Source organism: Stegostoma tigrinum, chromosome 3, assembly GCF_030684315.1.
Source record: "Stegostoma tigrinum isolate sSteTig4 chromosome 3, sSteTig4.hap1, whole genome shotgun sequence".
In the NCBI taxonomy this organism is placed as follows: domain Eukaryota; kingdom Metazoa; phylum Chordata; class Chondrichthyes; order Orectolobiformes; family Stegostomatidae; genus Stegostoma; species Stegostoma tigrinum.
Window position 1 is genome coordinate 132,514,399 of NC_081356.1, and position 21,276 is coordinate 132,535,674.

The following is a 21,276-nucleotide window of genomic DNA, read 5'->3' on the forward strand; positions in this document are numbered from 1 at the left end:
TGGCCTTCAACGGTATTAAATCGCCATAGTACAGCCAGCCAGCTACCATCTCAGGCACATTCTGGCTCAGTGAGTGCCGCTTAAGGTGATGAGTTGGTCTTTAAGACATTATTCAACTCTGATTGGCTGTACATCTTATGTTTATAAGACAATCAGACTGAGGAGCAGAAGGAGGCCATTCAGCCCATCGAATCTGCTCCATCATTCAATGATTTCTTGGCTGATCTGATAATCTTCAACTCCACCTTCGTACCTGTTCCCCTTAATTCTTGATCCCACTACTATTTAAAAATCTGTCTATCTCAGCCTTGAATACATTGAACATATGAACAAGAGGAAGCCATTCAGCCTGTCCAGGCTGTCCCATCATGACGGCTCTGTTTCTTACTCCCATCTACCGACCTTAAAGACATATCCACTGATAAAGTTTGCCCACAAAATTCTCGCCTTCACAATTTAGAAAGCTCTGTTCTCTACCCTTCCAAATACCTTTTCACATTTTAAAAACTAAGTTTTTTTTTCTTCTTATTCATGACTTCTGTCGTTAATTTCGGTGCCATAGTGCGGCGAATTTTAAAACTTTTCTTTTTTTTTGTAAAAATACACGTGATAATAAATTGCTATTCATTCCTATTGTACTTTAATCCTCCGGATTCCGAAATGCAAAAATGAAAATGTCACATTAATTTTCTGTTGTTTCACAGAGCCAATGTGACAGATCATTGTCTGGTTATCCCTGTGAGGGATGTCACTGAGAATCCTGTTCAGCTGCAATGACCGCCCCCCCCCCCCACTGCAGCATATCCACATAGTTATCTTTCTAATTCAAGGCGAATGGCTTCTCAGTAACATGAACATGCCAGAGGCTCTCTGTAGCCGAATGTGAGTCAGGAGAGAGAAGGATGTTAGGGTCACTGGCTCTGCATTGCAGCAGCTGCTTCCCATTCACCTGGCTCACTGAAAGAGACTGCAAATGTAATCGCCCCTGCAAGTTTCATGGGGAAGCACAAATTAATCTCCCTGTGGAGCCCACTGAGTGTAGGTAACAGGAAATGGCTTGCCAGCTGGAACTTACTGGCTGAGCTCGAGATAAAGCACACCCCATCCTCTTCTACAGTTACCTTCAAACCGGGGTGTCGTTGGAGAGGGAGCAGGCTGGTGTCCATCAATGCTCTCGGTGCCTTTCAGCGGGCACTGGAGGGGGACACTGAGCTTTATTTCTATCTCCAACTTCATTTGGTTTAGCGCCTAACTGCTCTCCCTCCCCTGCCATCCACTTTTGATGGTTCACATCAATCATAATGAGCGTTGCATGGAAATGTCAAATTAGCTGCACTGGTGACTATTGGAGATGGCTAACAGTTAAACGTAGATTTGGTGGTGGAGAAGCCACTGAATTATGTGTGATAACACCTCCGGATATAAAAGACAAAACAAAGCAGGCCTTTAGGACGCTTGCCTACCTCTGAGCCAGGAGGCCCAAGTTAAGGGCCCACCTGCTCCAGAACTGTGTCATCGTATATCCGAACAGATTAAATTTAAAAAAAAGAAACTCTCTCCTTGGAGTCATGTGGTGCAGTGGAAGTTTCTCTACCTCTAAACGAAGGGGGCTGACTTTCAGTCTCACCTACTCCAGAGGCACATAATAACATCTCTGAGCGAGTTAATTAAAAATACCCATAAAACAGGCCCAAGTAATGTGTCTGGTGCTTTGAGCTCAACAATAAGATCAGTAAAGTAGTTCATACTTTCCTTCCTGGTGACAATCACCTGGCAAACACCATGAGTTTGGCTGTCCGAGAAAACAAAGCAAAACCAGTGCCTGGGTCTCATTGGATAAGGAGCTTGTGGAGGGCTGTGTCCAGTTCTGGTCCCCCTGTTATAGGAAGGACATTATTAGGATGGAGAGGATTCAGATGAGTTTTACCAGGATATTGCCAGGAATGGAAGGTTTAAGTTATAAGGGACAACCCAGATAGGCTGGGCTTTATTTCACTGGAACCTAGGAGGTGGAGAGTGACCTCATAGAGATTTATAAAATCATGAGGGGCTGAGATAAGGTGAATGGCAGGTATCTTTTCCCTAGACTAGAAGAGTTCAAAACTAGGGCATATTTTAAGGTGAGAAGAGAAAGATTTAAAGAAGACATGGGGGCAATTCTTTTTACACAGAGAGTGGTTAATGTGTGGAATAACTGCCAGAGGAAGTAGTGTCCATTAGTATAGTTACAATGTTTACTAAACTTTTAGATAAGTACATGAATAAGAAATGTTTGGAGGGATATGGGGTATTGGTCGGCATGGACTGGTTGAACTGAAGGATCTGTTTCTGTGCTATATGGCTCTATGACTCTTGATGCCTTTATTTCCATTTTATTTAGCTCTCCTTACCCTTCCCTCACTTTTGATGGCTTGCATTGCTTGTAATAGGCTTTTCATTTAAATATTTAGTTGGGTACATGGGTGATTTACTGGTGGCAGGTAATAGCAAGTAAAAAAGTCATGTGATTTAGTGATAGAAAAAGAAAACCTTTCAGATGTGTTTAAGAACCCTTCTGGACATAAAAAAAAAGCAGACCCAGGGATGAGCTATGTACACTACTACTCCTAATTAACTGTTCCAATATCGTAACATCCCATAAACACACCCTTGGCAAAGGCAAATTCAGTGAAACATGCAATTCTAGCAGCAGGAAGAGAACCCCAGGTTTTAGAAACAAGATCTTCCACATCCATCTTCAAGACCCCAGCAACTGCAGAAAGCCAAAATTAAAAAAATCGTGGTTCTGTGGGAGCTTGACCCCACCCATTCAGGCTGTTTCTATTGTTCCAACTTTAATATAAAAATAGCTTGGGTGGTGGGGTCGGATTGTAGATGGCGGAAGTGTCGGAGGATGATGCGTTGTATCTGGAGGTTGGTGGGGTGGTATGTGAGAATGAGGGGGATCCTCTGGGGGTGGGGTGTGAGGGATGTGTTGCGGGAAATGCGGGAGACGCGATCAAGGGCGTTCGCGACCACTGCGGGGGGAAAGTTGCGGTCCTTGAAGAACGTGGACATCTGGGATGTGCGGGAGTGGAATGCCTCATCCTGGGAGCAGATGTGGCGGAGGTGGAGGAATTGGAGGAGAACTTTTAAAAAAACCCCCAGGCCTCACAAGCTGTTTACTTTATCCACTCTGAGCAGTCCACTTGGTGCCTCTATCTCAACCTTTCTTCATAAATAAAAGGACAAAATACACCACTTCAAGCCAGAGTATTGACATAGATTGTTGATTCCCAAGGAGGAGAACGATTATCAAGGATATAGTATTATGGTTAAAATCAGATCAGCCATGATTTTATTGAATGGCAGATCAGGATGGAAGGGCAGAGTGGCCTGCTCTTGTTTCTTACCCATATGCTGTAAATATTGTGTCCGATAATTCACCTGTGGAACATGTAAGATTATTTAACTACAGCAGACCTTGCTATATAAGTGAGCATTGTTCTTCTACCTCTTAAAAGTCTTCACTGTCCTGCTTGTAGTCAGTCAGTTTCGAGGTTGGATATGGTTTGGATTTTGTTGCAGTTTTGAGCAAATTACTGCAACATTGGACTCAATTATAACACGGAACACTGAGACAAAAATAGAATCTGCTGGAGAAACTCAGCAGGTCTGACAGTATCTGGGGAGAGAAAGCAGAGTTAATGTATTGGGTCTAATGGCCCTTCTTCAGAACTGATTGTAGCTGGAAAAGAGAACAGATGCTGCCAGACCTGTGGAGTTCTTCTAGCAATTCCTGTTTCTGGTTCCGATTTCCAGCAGTTCTTTGTTTTTGTTTGCTCCGTGTCAGAACGCCGAGATCCAATGTGGGGCAGAGTCGGAGGGTGGGAGATTGGGAGTTGCTGTTGTGGTACTATCGATAATCCTGGAACTGTACATGGCGTCTATAGCAGGGGGTCTGGGGTGGTGGGTGGGGAGGCTGAAGAGTGGTGGATTTCTCTCTTCAGCCCCCCGTAAAAATCTCACCCATCCATTGCTAAAAATTAAATTAGCCAAGAAGTAATACAAAGTTGACGAAAGCCAATTGACTCTAGGGCCTCACACAGCTCTTACATAATTCATTTCCTAGTGATTGCGTTCTTCATAATAAAATTTACTACTCTTTTCAATATAGAAACATCCAATCTGTATGATTGAATATGACCAGTGCATGTTTACTCATCATGCAGCTTTATCCATTATTTAATGCCCCTGCGGTTTGTGCAGTGATAGTTCTTGTTGCAAAAGAAGAACACATTGCACTCTCCACTCACTCATCTCCTCCCTGAACTACCCTCCTCTGGCTGTGGTAAAATCAATTGCCAAGGTTTTCACCAGCCGAACAGTATATAAACACGTTCCACCCTCCGGGGAGTGAGCAGGCTTTTATACGCAAATTAAAATCAAAGATGCAAACGAAGAGTTGGTCTTCTGAAGACTTTGTCTTTGAAGACGTCAGGTCAAAATAGATTCGGTGATGGACCTGGCTTTGCAACTATCACGACGACAATATTTTCCTTGAATTTCATGTCCTGCCTAGAATGTTCTGAGGATGTGAATGGTGCTGGACAAATTCTGGCTCTGTTTGTATGCATCATGACACCTTCACTAACATAGAATCAGAGAATTATACAGTGCAGAAGGAGACCCTTCAGCCCATCATGCCTCTTTGATCAGCGTATCTGCATGATTCCACCTCACCGTCCTATTCTCACAGCCCTGGATATCTTTCCTATTTCATCATTTCCTTTCAAATGTTATTCTTGAACCTCCCTCCACCGATCTTTCAGGCAGATCATTACAAATCTCTCTGTTAGAAAAGTTCTTTATCTCATAATAAGATAAAGAAGCAGAAGTAGGCCATTCAGCCCATTGAGTTGGCTCTACCATCCAATGAGGTCACGGCCGATCTGATCATCCTCAACTTCACTTTCCTGCCTTTTCCCCATAACCCTTGTTTCCCTTTCTGATTAAAGATATGTCTGTCTCAGCCTCGAATATACTTAAGTCTCAGCCTCAACAGCCTCTGCGGTAAAGAATTCCACAGATTCAAGACCCTCTGAGACAAGAAATTGCTCCTCATCTCTGTCTTAAATATACGATCCCGTATTCTGAGATGATACCCCAATGGTCCTAAACTCTCCCACAAGAGGAAACAACCTTTCCACATCTATTCCCTTAAGTCCCCGAAGAACACTTTTTGTCATCAACTTTCTTAAATCATAAATTATCTTAATTGGAGCAAGGGGCCATGATTGATATAAAATGTGATTGGTTGAACATTGACATAACTTCCCTAAGAGACACCAGGCTTAGCAAGACTGGATCACTGAAAAGAAACTCATGACTCTAACTCATGAATAAATGGCTCAGAATGTGTTCTCTCCCTATGTCTCTCAACTGAAATGGGACTGGTAAACCTCATAAGCAACTGCACTGTAATGTTATGCTCTACTGTAGAGGTGAAATACCAGCTGCATGAGGAACTTGTCTCTGCTATTGGCAGAAAAATATTCTTTGGTCTGCCCAACCACAACTTGCTGGTCTTCCAGCTGAAAGAACAGACCCTGACCAAGTGTTGCAGACTGGCGCACTCCAAGGTCCAGGACTGCGCGCTGAGGGACGTGCTAAAGCTTGGGGCAGCCACCGCCAGGGCACGGTGGGGAAAGACCACCATATGAAACCCCTCGTCCAGAATAGGAAAAAGAACCCTATCTGGTAACTGGGCCCAGCTGGTGCCTTCCCCAACTGGTCAGGGGGCCAACGGGGACTGTGCGGGGTGACGACTGCCGGGGTGTTTTCTTTGCTTTGTGTTTTTTTTCCTTTAGTTGGTGTATGTACCCCCTGGGTAACCCAGAGCGGCTTGCATGACTGGGTAGGTGTGTAAATATGTTTTATTTTTTGTGCATCTCATGAATAAAGTATATTTTTTCAAATAAAAAAAACAACTTGCTGGTCTTCCAGCTGAAAGAACTGACCCCGACAGGGTGTTGCAGACTGGCGCACTCCAAGGTCCAGGACTACGTGCTGAGGGACGTGCTAAAGCTTGGGGCAGCCGCCGCCAAGGCGCGGTGGGGAAAGACCACCGTATGAAACCCCTCGTGCAGAATAGAAGAAAGGGGCCCTATCTGGTAACTGGCCCTGCTGGTGCCTTCCCCAACTGGTCAGGGGGCCAACAGGGACTGTGTGGGGAGATGACCGCCGGGGATTTTTTTCTTTGTTTTGTTTTTTCCTTTAGTTGGTGTACGTACCCCCTGGGTAACCCGGAGCGGCTTGCATGACTGGGTCGGTGCTTAAATATGTTCTATTTTTTGTACATTCTATGAATAAAGTATATTTTTTCAAATGAAAAAAAGCAACATGCTGGTCTGCCAGCTGAAAGAACTGACCCTGACCGAGTGTTGCAGACTGGCGCACTCCAAGGTCCAGGACTACGTGCTGAGGGACGCGCTGAAGATTGGGGCAGCTGCTGTCAAGATGCAGTGGGGAAAGACCTCCGTATGAAGAAGCCCCTTGTCCAGAACAGAAAAAAGGGCCCTATCTGGTAACTGGGCCCAGCTGGCACCTTCCCCAACTGGTCAGGGGGACAACGGGGACTGTGCGGGGTGACGACTGCCGGGGTTTTGTCTTTTAGTTGGTGTATGTACCCCCAGGGTAACCCAGAGCGGCTAGCATGACAGGGTAGGTGTGTTAGTATGCTTATTTTTTTGTGTGTTCTGCGAATAAAGTATGTGTTTTTAAATTTTAAAAAAAACTTGACTCTGCTATCGGCAGAATCCTGAAGTGAGAGCCTCATTACACACCTGGGATTTAAATAAAAGATTGGTCATGGATCTTAAGGCATAACATTTCAACTCCACCACAACACCATGTACCGGGAAAGATCAACAGGCTGAGATTATCTGAATTCTGTAGCCCCCGTGAGCTTTATAATAACTAACACTTTCTTTCAGAACCGACAACAACGAGTCCTGAAAACATTCTCATTCACCAACTTTCTCTCAATTCCATGTGCTTTAACCACCTCAACCAGTCTCCCATGTGGGACCTTGTCAAAAGCTTTCCTAAAATCCATAACAACTGCATCAACTGAACTTCCCTCATCCACACACTTGATCACATTTTCAAAAAAATTCCAAAAAGTTTTTTGGCATGACCTCCCTCTGACAAAGCCATGCTGACTATCCCTGATTAACCCATGCCTTTCCAAGTGGGTATTATTTGGCTCCTTCAGAATTTTCACTGATAATTTCCCTATCACTGGTCTGTAACTCCCTGGTTCATCTTTACCACACTTCTTAAAACGTGGAACCACATTTGCAGTCCTCCAGTCCTCTGGCACTTTCCCTGTAGCCACGAAGGAATTAAAAATTTGTGTCAGAGCCCCTGCAATTTCCTGCAATCCATCCAGGCCGGAGGATTGGCCTGTTTTTATGCCTGATAGAGCCCCCAATACCTCCCATTTCCTATGTCAAACTGTGCAGTTCTGAGGAAGGGTCACTGGACCCAAAACATTAACTCTGTTTTCCCCTTCACGGATGCTACCAGACCTGCTGAGCTTTTCCAGCAACTTTGTTCTTGTTCAAACTGTGCAACTTCCTCACAGTCCCTTTTCCATTCCTGTGTTCACCTCTTCCACAGTGAAGACCAAAATGAAGTATTCATTCATCATCCTTCCAACATCTTGCCCCCTTGGTCCTTGAAGGGCCCTACTTTCCCTTGTTAACCTCTTTCCTTTAATTATTTAGAAAAATATTTTAGGATTCTCCCTAATCCTGTTTGCAAGTTCTTTTCCCTGTGCCCTTTTTGCCCTTCTAGTTGCTTTCTTATGTTCCCTCCTGCACTTTCTCTAGAGCTGCAGCTGAGTTGCAGCTTTTACACTTGCTAAGAGCCCCACTTCCCTTCCTTATTAGTCCTAAATTGTCCTCGATATCCAGGATTCTCTCAACTTATTCCTCCTACACTTCCCTCTAAACAGTACATGTTAGACCTGCACTTTTCTCAGCTCGTTTTTGAATCCCCACTGTTGTTCTGCTGTAGACTTACCCATCAGGAGCTGTCCCCAGCCTACTGTGGCCAGATCTTGCTTCATTTTAAAAAAAACTGCCTCGTCCAGTCTAAAGCCATCTTTCTCAGGCCATCTTTTTCCTTACCCAGAACAAATTTGAACCGTACTGTGTTGTGGTTGCTGTTGACTAAATGCTCCCCTACCGCCACATTGAACTTGTCTGGCTTCTTCCTCCAAAACCAGGCACAGCACTATGCTGTTCCTTGTTGTGCCTTTCAAGTATTAAGGCAAAAACTCCCTGGGACACATTTAAAGAAATCCATCCCCTCTACACCCTTAAAACTGTGACTGTCTCAATTTGGGAAGCACAAGTAGGAAAAATGCCTTATGGTTTGAGTCTAACATAACTGTAATGGAACCTAACATTAGAGCCAAGTATTTCACTCTCATTAATTACAGGAGCAGCTCAAGTGAGAAGGGTATGAATGCACTAATAGCTGCTTGCAGTAAAGTCCAACAGACAGCTAAGCAGTGTGCATGTGACGACTCATTACAGTTTTCCCAGAATACCCTGATGTCCTTTGACACAGAGAATATCAGGAGCATGTACGAAGGAGTCAAGAAGGCAACATGTCAATCAGTAAAGAAAATAGATCCATTGAAGACAAAGACAGGGGAGGTCAACCCTGATTGGCATGAACAACTGGGAAGAACGCTGTTGGTAGACACCATCATGGCAAAGCAAGTGACCCTCTGATACTGTATCACCTGAATTCATCAAGCGCCCTGGACTCCCACACTCCAGCTGCATCAGCACAGCCCTCTCTGCCTCTGCTGGAGTGCCCCATGAATAATGTCCTGCAACGACTGCAGGCGCTGTGCAACCACAGGAAGAAGGTGACTGCTCTCGAGATCTCCCCTGCTGATCAGGGTGGCAAAGTATTCACTGGGGTTGCCCTTGTCAGGCAGACTCCTGACAGATCTTAGCTGAACTCATCTGTCCTGAAGCACGGATTAGTTCCAGAACTGGAAAGTCGTCGCTCACTATGACCTTCCCAGTCTGGCAGCTGCAGGAGAAATATTGCAAACAAAGCAGGCCACAATATTTTGTCTTCATTGATCGCACCCAGACTGTGAGTGGAGGTCGCTGATTTAGCTGCTCAGTGTGAACCTCCTGTTTCCATGACAACATGGTAGGTAGGGTCAACTCCAATGGGGAAATTTCAGAGCCTATTGAGATCCACAGTGAGGTCAAACAAAGTTGTGTTCTGGCTCTGACAACCTTTTGATGTGTTTTTCTCTTTGCTGCTGTCAGATATACAGAGGTTCTCACTGTACACACGGTGGCTCAGTCATTAGCACTGCTGCCTCACAGCACCAGGGACCCAGGTTCAAATCCACCCTCGGGTGACTGTGTGGAGTTTGCGCACTCTCCCTGCATCTGTGTGGGTCTCTTCCAGGTGCTCCGGTTTCCTCCCACAGTCCAAAGACGTGCAGGATAGGTGGATTGGCCATGCTAAATTGCTCATAGTGTTCAGGGGTGTGTAGATTAGGTGAGTTATAGGGGGATGGGTCTGGATGGGATGCTCTGTGGGTCAGTGGGGACTTGTTGGGCCAAAGGGCCTGTTTCTGCAGTGTAGGGATTCTGTGAGTCAACACACCAGAACTGATGGAAAGCCTTGATCATCTCAGATATTAGGCTAAGGAGCTTTGCTTCCTCTTCAGAAGGTTGCTGATGATGTTGCACTAGCATTCCACACTGAGCAGGTAGACAGACTCTCTCAGGCCTGTGAAGAGTTTGAGTTTAACCATCAACAGCCGGATGTCAAAGCTCACGTCCTAGGACATTGCTGAGCTGCCATCCCACAGCATTCACAATGTCAGGCTCTTTCTTGTCTCACAATCACCAACAACAACCTGGCACTCAATGCTGAAACCAACCCTGGTGTCGCAAAACATAAACAGAAACTGCCGCAGAAACTCGGCAGGTCTTGCAGCAGAGGGAAAGCGCAGTTAGTGTTTCTGGTCCAGTGGCCCTTCTTCAGAACTGATTGTAGCTGGGAAAAGGTTGGTGTACCTGCTAGAGAAGGAGTGGGGAAAGGGGAAGGAGTAAACGCTCGGCAGAGATGGAGCCCGGAGAGAAGAAAGCACAGTTGGGTGGACAGCTTGGGCTGCTACCAAGAGCTACCCATTGCCAGCCACTAATGGTCCCCATAAGCAGCAGATCATTCCCCCAGGCTGCTCTCTCCCCATTTCTGCCCTGAAGAAGGGTCACAGGGCCCGAAATGTTAACTATGTTACTTTCTCCACCGATGGTGCCTCACCGCTGAGTTTTTCCAGCAATTTCTGATTTTGTCTTTGATTTCCAGCATCCACTATTCTTTCAGTCCTTTGTCTACCTAACCATTTTGCTGTCTCCCTGGGCTCCATCTCCACCTATTGTTTAGTCTTCCTCCACCACCCCCTCACCCCAGTTTGCCCCTTCTCTAGCAGATATGCCAACCTATTCCCAGCTTTAACCAATACTGAAGAAGTGCCACCAGATGTGAAACATTAACTCTGCTTTCTCTCCATTGATGCTGCCTGACCAGCTGAGTTTTTCCAACAATTTCTTATTTTGTTTCAAATTTACAGCATCCTCAGGTCTTTGGTTTTTACTTTGTTTCTTGCATCACAAAAGCAGAGATGTTGCTGCTTCTCACAGTAGAGTTCAGGACTAGTGGGCATATTCTCAGAATAAAGGGGCACCAATTTAAGACTGAGATGAGGGGAATCTCTTCTCTCAGAGGGTTGAGAGTCTTTGGAACTCCTTGCCCTAGAGAGCTGTTGGGAGCAGAGTCCTTGTGGATATTTAAGCCTGAGATAGATAGAATCTTGATCAGTTGAGGCATCAAGGGTCATGGGGAAAAGGCAAGAGAGTGGATGTGAGGAATGTTGGATTATCCATGATCCCATTAAATGGAGGAGCAGGTTCAAGGGCCTGAATGGCCTACTCCTGTTCCAATTTCATACAGTCTTACAGACCTCCAGGGTGTGCACTCCCCCCACTACAAGAGAGATTTGAAGATGGTGGACAGTGACCCTGGCGACTTGGGGACAGTCACTGATGGCTGGGACCTCTGGAGGGTGACTGGAAGGTCATTGGAAGTGATGAGAGAAAACAAAAATCTAAGCTGCTGAGAAGAGGGGCCCAGAGAAAACTGACGCCAGAGCATCCTGCACCTTTTCAGCTCAGTGTCTTCCTTTCCATTAACTGTAGCAGAGACTGCTCTGTCAGAGCGTGGCCACAAGTGATGATCTTACGAAACGGAAGTCTACCAGCATCTTACACCTACGTACCCTCCTCATCAAGCCTCCTGCCAGTGGAAACACTTTCCAAAAATCTTCATAATTCCAGACTCTTCTCATACCTGAAGTTCCTCCTCCCAGCACCAGGGAAATGAACAATGTCAAAAAAAGCACGGTCAAACAAGCATTGTCAAAATACAACGTTGGCTACAATGAAACCAAACTTACTTTATCCCCTTCTCATTCTTGAGTGAGAGTTATTAACCCGTTCTCCCATCATGCAAGCTCTTTTTATTTATAACAACTAGAAACATTCCCTGTCGATTAACAAGCCCAGTTTCAAAAATACTGCCACTTCACAAATCTACAGTACAGCAAAGTGTGGGTCTGGATGGACACAGCAGGCCAAGCAGCATCTTCGGAGCACAAAAGCTGACGTTTCGAGCCTAGACCCTTCAGATCTTTTCTGATGAAGGGTCTAGGCCCGAAACGTCAGCTTTTGTGCTCCTGAGATGCTGCTGGGCCTGCTGTGTTCATCCAGACCCACACTTTGTTACCTTGGATTCTCCAGCATCTGCAGTTCCCATTATCTCTGATCACAAATCTACAGTCATTTATTTCCAGATTCTGAGGTGAAAGTTACGTTATGTGTCAAAGCTCTGCCATGTTTCTCTCACCCTCTCACTGTCTCATAGCCAGTGTCTGACAACAGCCATGTCGCCAGCTCACAATTCCACTCTTTCACAACAGACGCTATCTGAGATAACACTGAAGGCAGCACAACACTCTGATGAAGCGTGTGACGATACAATGGCTTTGGGAGGCATATTTTGTCCTGTTTTGCTTATGAAGAGAGGTTGACACAGAGGCGCATGTCAACCCACTACAGGTGAACTGCAGCAGTTCAAGAAGGCAGCTCGCTACCCCCTTCTCAAAGGGTAACTAGGGACGGTGCAATTAATGGTGAACCAACCAGCAACATCCACGTCACACGAATGAATAAACAAATGATCAACATCATAAACGAAACAGCTTATTCATCTCCCTGGCTGCTTGTGGGATCTTGCTGTGTGTAAACTAGCTGCCAGGTTTGCCAGCAAAACAACAACAACACACAGACACACGTGGGATCAAACTTTGAAACAGTTATATGCAGAAGTGCCAAGTGATCGACTGCAGAAAGCTACACTTGGGAGTAGGCACAGTCAGTAATTAACAGTAGATCCCACTCTTTACAACACTGAATTAATCTTACACATTCATCTCTCTGTGAATAAAGAAGACAAAACATGAATCTTTCATAACTACAAGGACACCAGCCTTCGCTCCCTGAATTCAGACTAATTGAAATCACTTCCTACTTGTGTATTTTAATTAGATTATATTTGATATTCATTATCTGCATCATGTTTTATCATGTCTGTCACACAATCAGTGATGCCCTCCCTCCCCATATGTTTCTCCACACGAGCATCTGTCCTGAATTTTACAGTGTTCTGTTACCCTTCCACTTTCTCATAGGGGTTGGAGCAGGAGGGACATGTCGCTAACCAACAAAAGATTGTCATCGATGAATAACTGCCAACACTGAGAAACAAATTACTACAGATATCACGGCTGATCCAATATTCCTCACATTCGCTTTCCTATGGTTTCCCTGTAACCTTTGATTTCCTTCCTGATGAAGAATCTATCTTAGACTTAAATATACTCTGCGACTCTGCCCCTGCAGCTGTCTGTGGTAAGGAGTTCCAAAGACTCACAACCTTCTGAGACCCTTTACAACTGAGATGAGGACTAATTTCTTCAGCTAGAGGGTGGTGAATCTGTGGAAGTCATTGCTGCAAAGGGCTGTGGAGGCCGGGTTATTGAGTGTATTTAAGACATAGATGGGGTCTTCATTAGTAAAGGGATAAGGGACAGGGGGAGAAGGCAGGAGAATGGAGTTGAGCAACATATTAGCCATGAGTGAAAACGAGGACCAATTCGAAGGGCTGAATAGCCTAAATCTGCTCCTATATCTTGCAGCCTTATGATCAGAAATTGCAGTTTAATGTCAGTTTAAACTGTCACCATGGGTTTCTTGTGAATCTACATTTCATTCTCGCTGTGCACTTTCTACCCGGTCCGAGCCTCCCAACTGGGCTCAGGGTCTGTGTATCAGGTCAACGACTTTGACCTCTTACCTCTGATGTGAACCGCGACCCGGAAGGTGACGTTGACGTTGCGGACGGTCTTCTCCACCAGGATGTAGTACCATTGCTGCCAGAATGGAGTGCTGTCATGCAGCTCACAGAGCCGCTGGTCCTGGCAGTCAGCCCGGCTGGAGTTGTGGAGTGGAGGGGCCTTCGGCCTGACCTTCAGCAGCAGTGGGCAGCCACTCACTGTCCTGTTACTGTTACTGCAGTCTGAGAGCTGCACTGTCACTCGCGAGCTGTAGCTTGGTACAAAAACCCTGAGGGGGAACACAAAGGGAGAAACTCAGGGGAATGGAGATGAGATGGAGCACAGACCGATTCAGATACATGTCTAAACAATACCCTGTCAGTATCCCGTCGGGGAAGGAGCAGCCTGTTCAGCCCCCCTTTGAACGAGCTCCTCAGAGCTGCACATAATTGCATATCGGCAACACAAGCGGATAAGGTGATCAAGAAGGCAGGAACTGAAGAAGAGACAGAGATATTCATGCGGGCAGGGTGGAAGATGTAGTGTATAAAGACTTCGGCTAGGCATCTGACAAGGTCCGTCATGACAGGCTGATACACAGGTCTGATACCCATAGGATCTGTAGTGAGCTGGTAAGATGGATTTAGAACTGGCTTAGTCATAGAAGACTGAGAGTAGTGGTGGAAGGGTGTTTTACTGACTGGAGATCTGTGGCCAGTGGTGTTCTGCAGGGATGAGTGCTGGGACCCTTGTTGTTTATAACACATGTAAATGTTTTGGAGGAGAAGGTAGGTGGTCTGATCAATAAGCTTGCAAGGGACATAAAGATTGGGGGAGCTGCGGATAGTGAAGAAACAGCAGGACATAGATAGGCTGGAGAGTTGGGTGGAGAAATTGCTGATAGAATTTAATCCAGACAAATGCAAGGTGGTGCAATTTGGAAGATCTAATGCAGAAGGGAAGTGTACAGTAAATTGCAGAACCCTGAGTAGATTGAAATACAAGGGATCTCAGCCTATGGAATTTGCTTCTGCAGAAAGCTTTCAAGGACAAAATATTGCATAACTTCAAGAAGGAGTTAGATATCATTCTTAGGGCTAAAGGGATCAAAGAGCACGGGGAGAAACTGGGAACAGAGTACCAAGTTGGATGATCAGCCATGATTGTACTGAATGTTGGACAAGGGATCTCAGTGTACAAATCCACAATTCGCTGAAAGTGGTCAAGAAGGCATATGATATGTTTACCTTCAACAGTTGGGGCATTGAGTATAAAAATACCAAGTCATATCGCAGCTGTACCGCAGCCACAGTTGGAATATTGGTTACAATTCTGCTCACCATGCTACCAGAAGGATGTGGAGGCTTTGGAGAGGAGACAGTAAAGGTTTACCAGGTGTTTGTCTGGTTTGGAGGGTATTAGCTATGAGGAGAGATTGGACAAACCTGGTTTGTTTCCACTGGAACAAAGAGTTAGCGACAATGTGCTAAAGGTCTACAGAGTTATGAGAGGTATGGATAGAAAGGATAATTTTTTTTAATCTTAAAAGTCTTTTCCCAGGGTAAAATGTCAATTACCAGGGGACATAGGTTTAAGGTAAGAGGCGGAAAGTTTAAAGGGAAATTTTTTTTACACAGAGAGGGTAGTAAGTGTCTGGAATGTACTGCCAGAGGAGGTGGAAGAGGCAGATACAACAGCAACGTTTAAGAGACATCTTGATAGATACATGAATAGGCAGGGGCAAAGGGATACGGTCAGCATAGAGGCAAAAGGGTTTCAGTTTAGAAAGGCATCGTGTGTTGGTGCAGTATTAGTGGACCAAAGGGCCTGTTCCTGTGCCAACTATTCTTTGTTTTTTTGTTCTGAATCATAACAAGGGATGCACAACACATTCCATGAAAGAACATGTTTAAGCAACTCTAGATAATCTGCTTTCTGATGGACGGTAAAGGGAAGATAAACACAAAGCAGTAACAAGACAGATATCCACAGTAACAGCAAAAACCAGGCAGGCATAAGAGTACCTGACTGGTGATAGATTGGGAAAGGGGGAGATGAAACAAGGTCTGGGTGTCCTTGTGCACCAGTCGCTGTAAGTAAGCGCACAGGTGCAGCAGCAGGTGAGGAAGGCAAATGGTATGTCGGCCTTCATAGTGAGAGGACTCAAGTGCAGGAGCAGGGATGTCTTACTGTGATTGTACATGGCCCTCTAGCTATGGACGGAGTGCAACAATGTTTACCAAACTGAGTTTTTGGATAATATTCATGGAGTTTAGACAAATCAAAGGGGGAATCTCATGGAAGCCGATAAAATTCTAACACAACTAGACAGTGTAAATGCAGGAAGGATGTTCCCAGTGACCAGGGGGTCCAGAACCAGGGCTCAGAGTCTAAGAATACAGGGTCAGACATTTGGGACTGTGATGAGAATAAGTATCTTCACTCAGACCATGGTAAGCCTATGGAATTTGCTTCTGCAGAAAGCTTTCAAGGACAAAATATTGCATAACTTCAAGAAGGAGTTAGATATCATTCTTAGGGCTAAAGGGATCAAAGAGCACGGGGAGAAACTGGGAACAGAGTACCAAGTTGGAGGATCAGCCATGATTGTACTGAATGTTGGAGCAAGCTCGAAGGGCTGAATAGCCTACTCCTGCTTCTATTTTCTATGCTGCTATTTTTCCACGTAATTCTGTCATCTTCTTCCAAAGTTGCTTTTGGATTTTTTAAATCACTATCTGACAGTCATAGAATCATACAGCACAGAAACAAACCCTTGTCCAATGTGTCCCAAACTAAACCAGTCCCACTTGCCTGCATTTGACACATATCCCTCCAAAGCTTAGCTATTTATGTACCTGTCCATTTGTCTTTCAAGTGTTGCAATTGTAGCTGAATCCACCACCTCCCCTGAAAGTCCATTCTACACACAAACCATCCTCTGTGTAAAAAAGTTGCACCTCAGGTCTTTCTCTTCCCACGTTAAAAATGTGCCCCCAATTCTAACTCCCCTACCCCAGGGAAAACACCTTTGCTAGTCAGCTTACCTATGCTCCTCATGATTTTATAAAGCTCTACAGGGTTTGCCCCCTAACATCCTATGCTTCAGTGAAAAATGGCTGAGCCTATCCAGTCTCTCCTTTTAACTCATCCTGGTAAATCTTTTCTGAACCCTCTGCAACTTAATACTATCCTTTCGATGTCAGGTTGGCCAGAACTGGACACAGTATTCCAAAAGTGGCCTCACCAACATCCTGGAGAACCTCATCATGACGTCCCAACTCCTACACTCAAAGCTCTGAGTAATAAGGCCAGTCATGCTAAACGCCTTCTTAACCAACCTGTCTACCTGTGATGCAACTTTCAAAGAACCATGTACCTGAACTGTTAGGTCTCTCTGTTCCACAACAATTAGCCAAGATCCTACCATTAATTGTATAAGTTCTGATCTTACTTGTTTTCCCAAAAAGCCAGTCCTCGCATTTATCCAAATTAAACTTCATTTTCCACTCGTTGGCCCAATTGATCAAGGTCCCTTTGTTATCTTAGACAGTCTTCTTCATTGTCAACTATATCACCAATGTTGGTGTCATCTGCACATGTAATAACAATATGTCATAAATTCTCATCCAAATCATAACTGACAAGCAGCAGTGGACCCAGCATCGATCCCTGCAGAACACTGCTGGTTACAGGCCTCCAGTCCAAAAACCAATCTCCACTACCACCCTAAATAAAAAAGTCTGAGGCTGGATGAACACAGCAGGCCAAGCAGCATCGCAGGAGCACTAAAGCTGATGTTTCGGGCCTAGACCCTTCATCAGAGAGGGGGATGGCGAGAGGGTTCTGGAATAAATAGGGAGAGAGGGGGAGGCGGACCGAAGATGGAGAGAAAAGAAGATAGGTGGAGAGGAGAGTATAGGTGAGGAGGTAGGGAGGGGATAGGTCAGTCCAGGGAAGATGGACAGGTCAGGAAGGCGGGATGAGGTGGTAGGTAGGAATGGAGGTGCGGCCTGAGGTGGGAGGAAGGGATGGGTGAGAGGAAGAACAGGCTAGGGAAGCGGGGACAGGCTGGGCTGGTTTTGGGGTGCAATAGGGGGAGGGGACGAGCTGAGCTGGTTTTGTGATGTAGTGCGGGGAGGGGAAGAACTGGGCTGGTTTTGGGATGCAGTAGGGGAAGGGGAGATTTTGAAGCTTGTGAAGTCCACATTGATACCATTGGGTGGCAGGGTTCCCAAGCGGAATATGAGTTGCTGTTCCTGCAACCTTTGGGTGGCATCATTGTGGCACTGTTTCCCTACCTCCTCACCGATACTCTCCTCTCTACCTAGCTTCTTTTCTCTCCATCTTCGGTCTGCCTCCCCCTCTCTCCCTATTTATTCCAGTTCCCTCTCCCCATCCCCCTCTCTGATGAAGGGTCTAGGCCCGAAACGTCAGCTTTTGTGCTCCTGAGATGCTGCTTGGCCTGCTGTGTTCATCCAGCCTCACATTTTATTATCTATGTAGATAATGTCTGCTGCTCTGCTCTCATCATTCTTTTTGGTTACATCCTCAAGAAACTCAATTTTGTGAGATACGGTTTCCCTTGCGCAAAGTCATGCTGACTATTTCTAATCAGTCCTTGCCTCTCCAAATCCATGTAAATGCTACCTCTCAGAATCGCCTCCAACAACTTACCCACCACTCATGTCGGATTGAGCAGTCTATAGTTCCCAGGCTTCTCTTTACAAGCCTTTCTAAAACGTCTCAAATTTCATATCCAATGTTGATTTTGTTTTTTGTGCACTTTGTTTGCAGCCGTAACTTTGTATTCTTTGCTGTTCTATCACCCTGTGATCTTGTATGTTATGAGCAGCCTGTCCTGTATGCAAAACAAAACTTTTCACTGTACTTCGTTACATGTGACAACAATAAATCAAATCAAATAAAGACACAACTTTGCAACAATCCAGTCCTACAATGCCTCACCTGTGTCTGTAGATGATACAAATATCTCTGTTAGGGTCTTTGCAGTTTCTTCCCTAACTTCCCACAACATCCTGGGATATAATTGAGCAAGTTCCAGAGATTTATCCACCTTTATGTCTTTTAAGATCTTCAGCACCTCCTCATCCCTAACATGGACTGTTTTCGAAACATCAATATTTACTTCCCTGCGTTCCCTAGCCTCCATGCTTTCCTCCACAGTAAAAACTGAGGTAAAATATTCATGTAGTATCTCTCCCATCTCCTGTGGTTCCACACATTGATGACCGCACTGATCTTTAAGGGGCCCTATTCTCTCTCTAGTTGCTCTTTTGCTCTTAATGCACTTGTAGAATTTTTTTGTCTTATCCTTAATCTTATCTGCCAAGGCTATCCATATCCCTTTTTTGCCTTTTTCTCTTAAAAATGCCCCGACTTAGCTTATAGTCCTCAGGAGATTTACTTGATCCCAGTTGTCTATACCTACCATAGGCTTCCTTCTTATTCTTGATCAGAGCCTCAATATCTTTATTATCCCTATTCCTACCAGCCTTATCCTTCACTCTAACATGAACGTACTACCTCTGAACTCTCATTATCTCAATTTTGAAAGCCTCCCAATTGCTAGTCAGCTCTTCAGTTGAGAATAGTTCTTTTTAATTCATTCACGGGATGTGGGCGTCACTGACCAGGCAGCATTTATTGCCCATCCCTAATCGTCCAGAGGGCAGTGAAGGGTCAACCACATTGCTATCGGTTTGGAGTCACACGCAGGCCAGGTCAGGTAAGGATGGCAGTTTCCTTCCCTAAAGGACATTAGCGAACTCGATGGGTTTTTCTGACAATCAACAACAGATTCACAATTACAGATATTCATTGAATTCAAACTCCACCATGTGCCTTGGCGGGATTTGAACCCAGGTCCCCAGGACATTATCTGCGTCTGTGGATTTATAGTCCAGCAATAATACCACTAGGCCATCGGCTTGATAGGACTCTATCAAGTCTACTCCAAATCAACTTTTGAGAGTTCCTGCCTGATTCTGTCAATATTTGCCTTATTTCAATTCAGAACTTTAGCTTTTATACAAAATCTATCCTTTTCTATAACTATTTTAAAGCTTATAGAATTATGGTCACTAGCCCCAAAGCGCTTTCCCATTAACACTTCATCACTTGCCTAGCCTCATTTCTCAAGGTTAGGTCAAATTTTGCTCCTTCTTAAGTGGATACATCCACAGATTGACACAGAAAATTTTCATGTATCCATTTGACATTCCTCCCCATCCAAGTCCTTAACTATAGCAGCTCCAGTCTATATTTGGAGTTTAAATTCCCCTTGTTTTCACATCCAAAGGATGGCACGTCTGACAGTTTAGCACTCCCTTTGCACTGCACAAGAAAATGTGCTCAAATCTCTGAAGTGGGGCATGATGTATGATCATCATCTGCCCACTAAGCCATGGCTTGCAATGATGAAAGGTGTATAATGTGCATATATATCAATATCCTTTTTGGAGTGTAGGCTTCAAAGTGGTGGCATGTGAATATCTGTTACTTTTATGAAGAATTGTAGAATAAACATGGTCAGAGAGACCTTCTGGAACTGTGGCCTAAGCCAGCATTGCTCAGGAAGCAAATGCTGTAGACCCTTGTGGTGTATTTTTTGGAGAGCAGTTTATACTATGGTGGTATAGCACAGATGGGTAAACATTGAAGGCATTAGTTCATTTTCAGTTCAGAATAATCAGAGATTGATTTCAGGTTCAAAAATCCAGAGATGACAGTTTTTAGAGCAGTTTGGAAGAGACCTGACTAGAGTCAGAAGGTATTTTTTTTCATGTGAAGAGGCATGTCAGAGCTGTTCAGGGAATCCATTAACTGAGCAGGAGTTTAATTTGTATAGCTTCAAGACCAGAAAGGTCGGGGAAAAAATTTGCAGCTGAGAAATTTTAAGCTCTCTGTTTTAAGGATATTCATGCAAGAAGATTTCACAGTTTGCAGGAAGGAAACTGGGGAGAACAGGCTAAATAGAACTTTTTGGGCAATTTTTTGGGGCTTGAATTTCTGTAAATTAGTGATGTTGGGAACTTGGGAAATAGTTGTCTTGCTGTACGTTTTGTAATTTTCTGAACTGTGTACCACGTCTAGATAACTTGTTTTATTTTATTTGAATCATAGAGTCATACAGTGCAGAAAATACCCTTTGGCCCATCAAGTCTGCACTGAAAAAGCTGCCACTAAAGGCATGCTAATCCCAATTTTGTGCTTATTCCATTTCTTGAATGTTATTATATTTCTAGTACTCATCCAAATTTGGTTTATATCTTTGTGTAATAAATTTCTGATCTATTCTGCAGCCCTGTTTCAGTAACTGATGCTGCATTGACAAATCTAAAGAAGATATGATCTATCAATCTGGGGTCTGTCTTGTCTAATAGCACCATCAGCTGGGATCGTAACAGTGGTGTGATTAGTGAGCTTGGACGAATGGAGTAATTGGAAGGAATAGGAAAGATTGGGTAGTTTAACATCTCTTAAATCTACAGGCAGAATTCTTCAGAAAAGCTCCATTGAGTCTCCCTCATCAGTGTCCTTTTGTGGGAAAAATAAATCCAGATTTCTAGCCTGTTTTGTGAAAAAAATTAATGACACACAAATTTCATTCCTGAACTGTGTGGCTCTATTTTAAGATTCTTTGAGCTTATTCAGCTCCATGTTCACAAAATGTTCTCATCCACAAAGCTTATTGGTCAGCCTGCAAAGCTGCCTACTACTTCACACTTAGAGATAGTAGGAACTGCCGATGCTGGAGAATATGAGATAAC

At 44.6% G+C, this 21,276-nt stretch overlaps 1 protein-coding gene across 3 annotated transcripts in view; it reads right to left on the reverse strand.

The window, feature by feature from the left end:
• The window catches only part of tmem8b (transmembrane protein 8B), a 126,559-nt gene that overhangs the window by 38,759 nt on the left and 66,524 nt on the right, over positions 1 to 21,276 (reverse strand). For all 3 annotated transcript variants that reach the window (XM_048527550.2, XM_048527549.2, XM_059644924.1), the window contains one exon: positions 13,504 to 13,772. In XM_048527550.2, the coding sequence (XP_048383507.1) occupies positions 13,504 to 13,772 (269 nt within the window). The remainder of the gene's footprint in view (positions 1 to 13,503; positions 13,773 to 21,276) is intronic.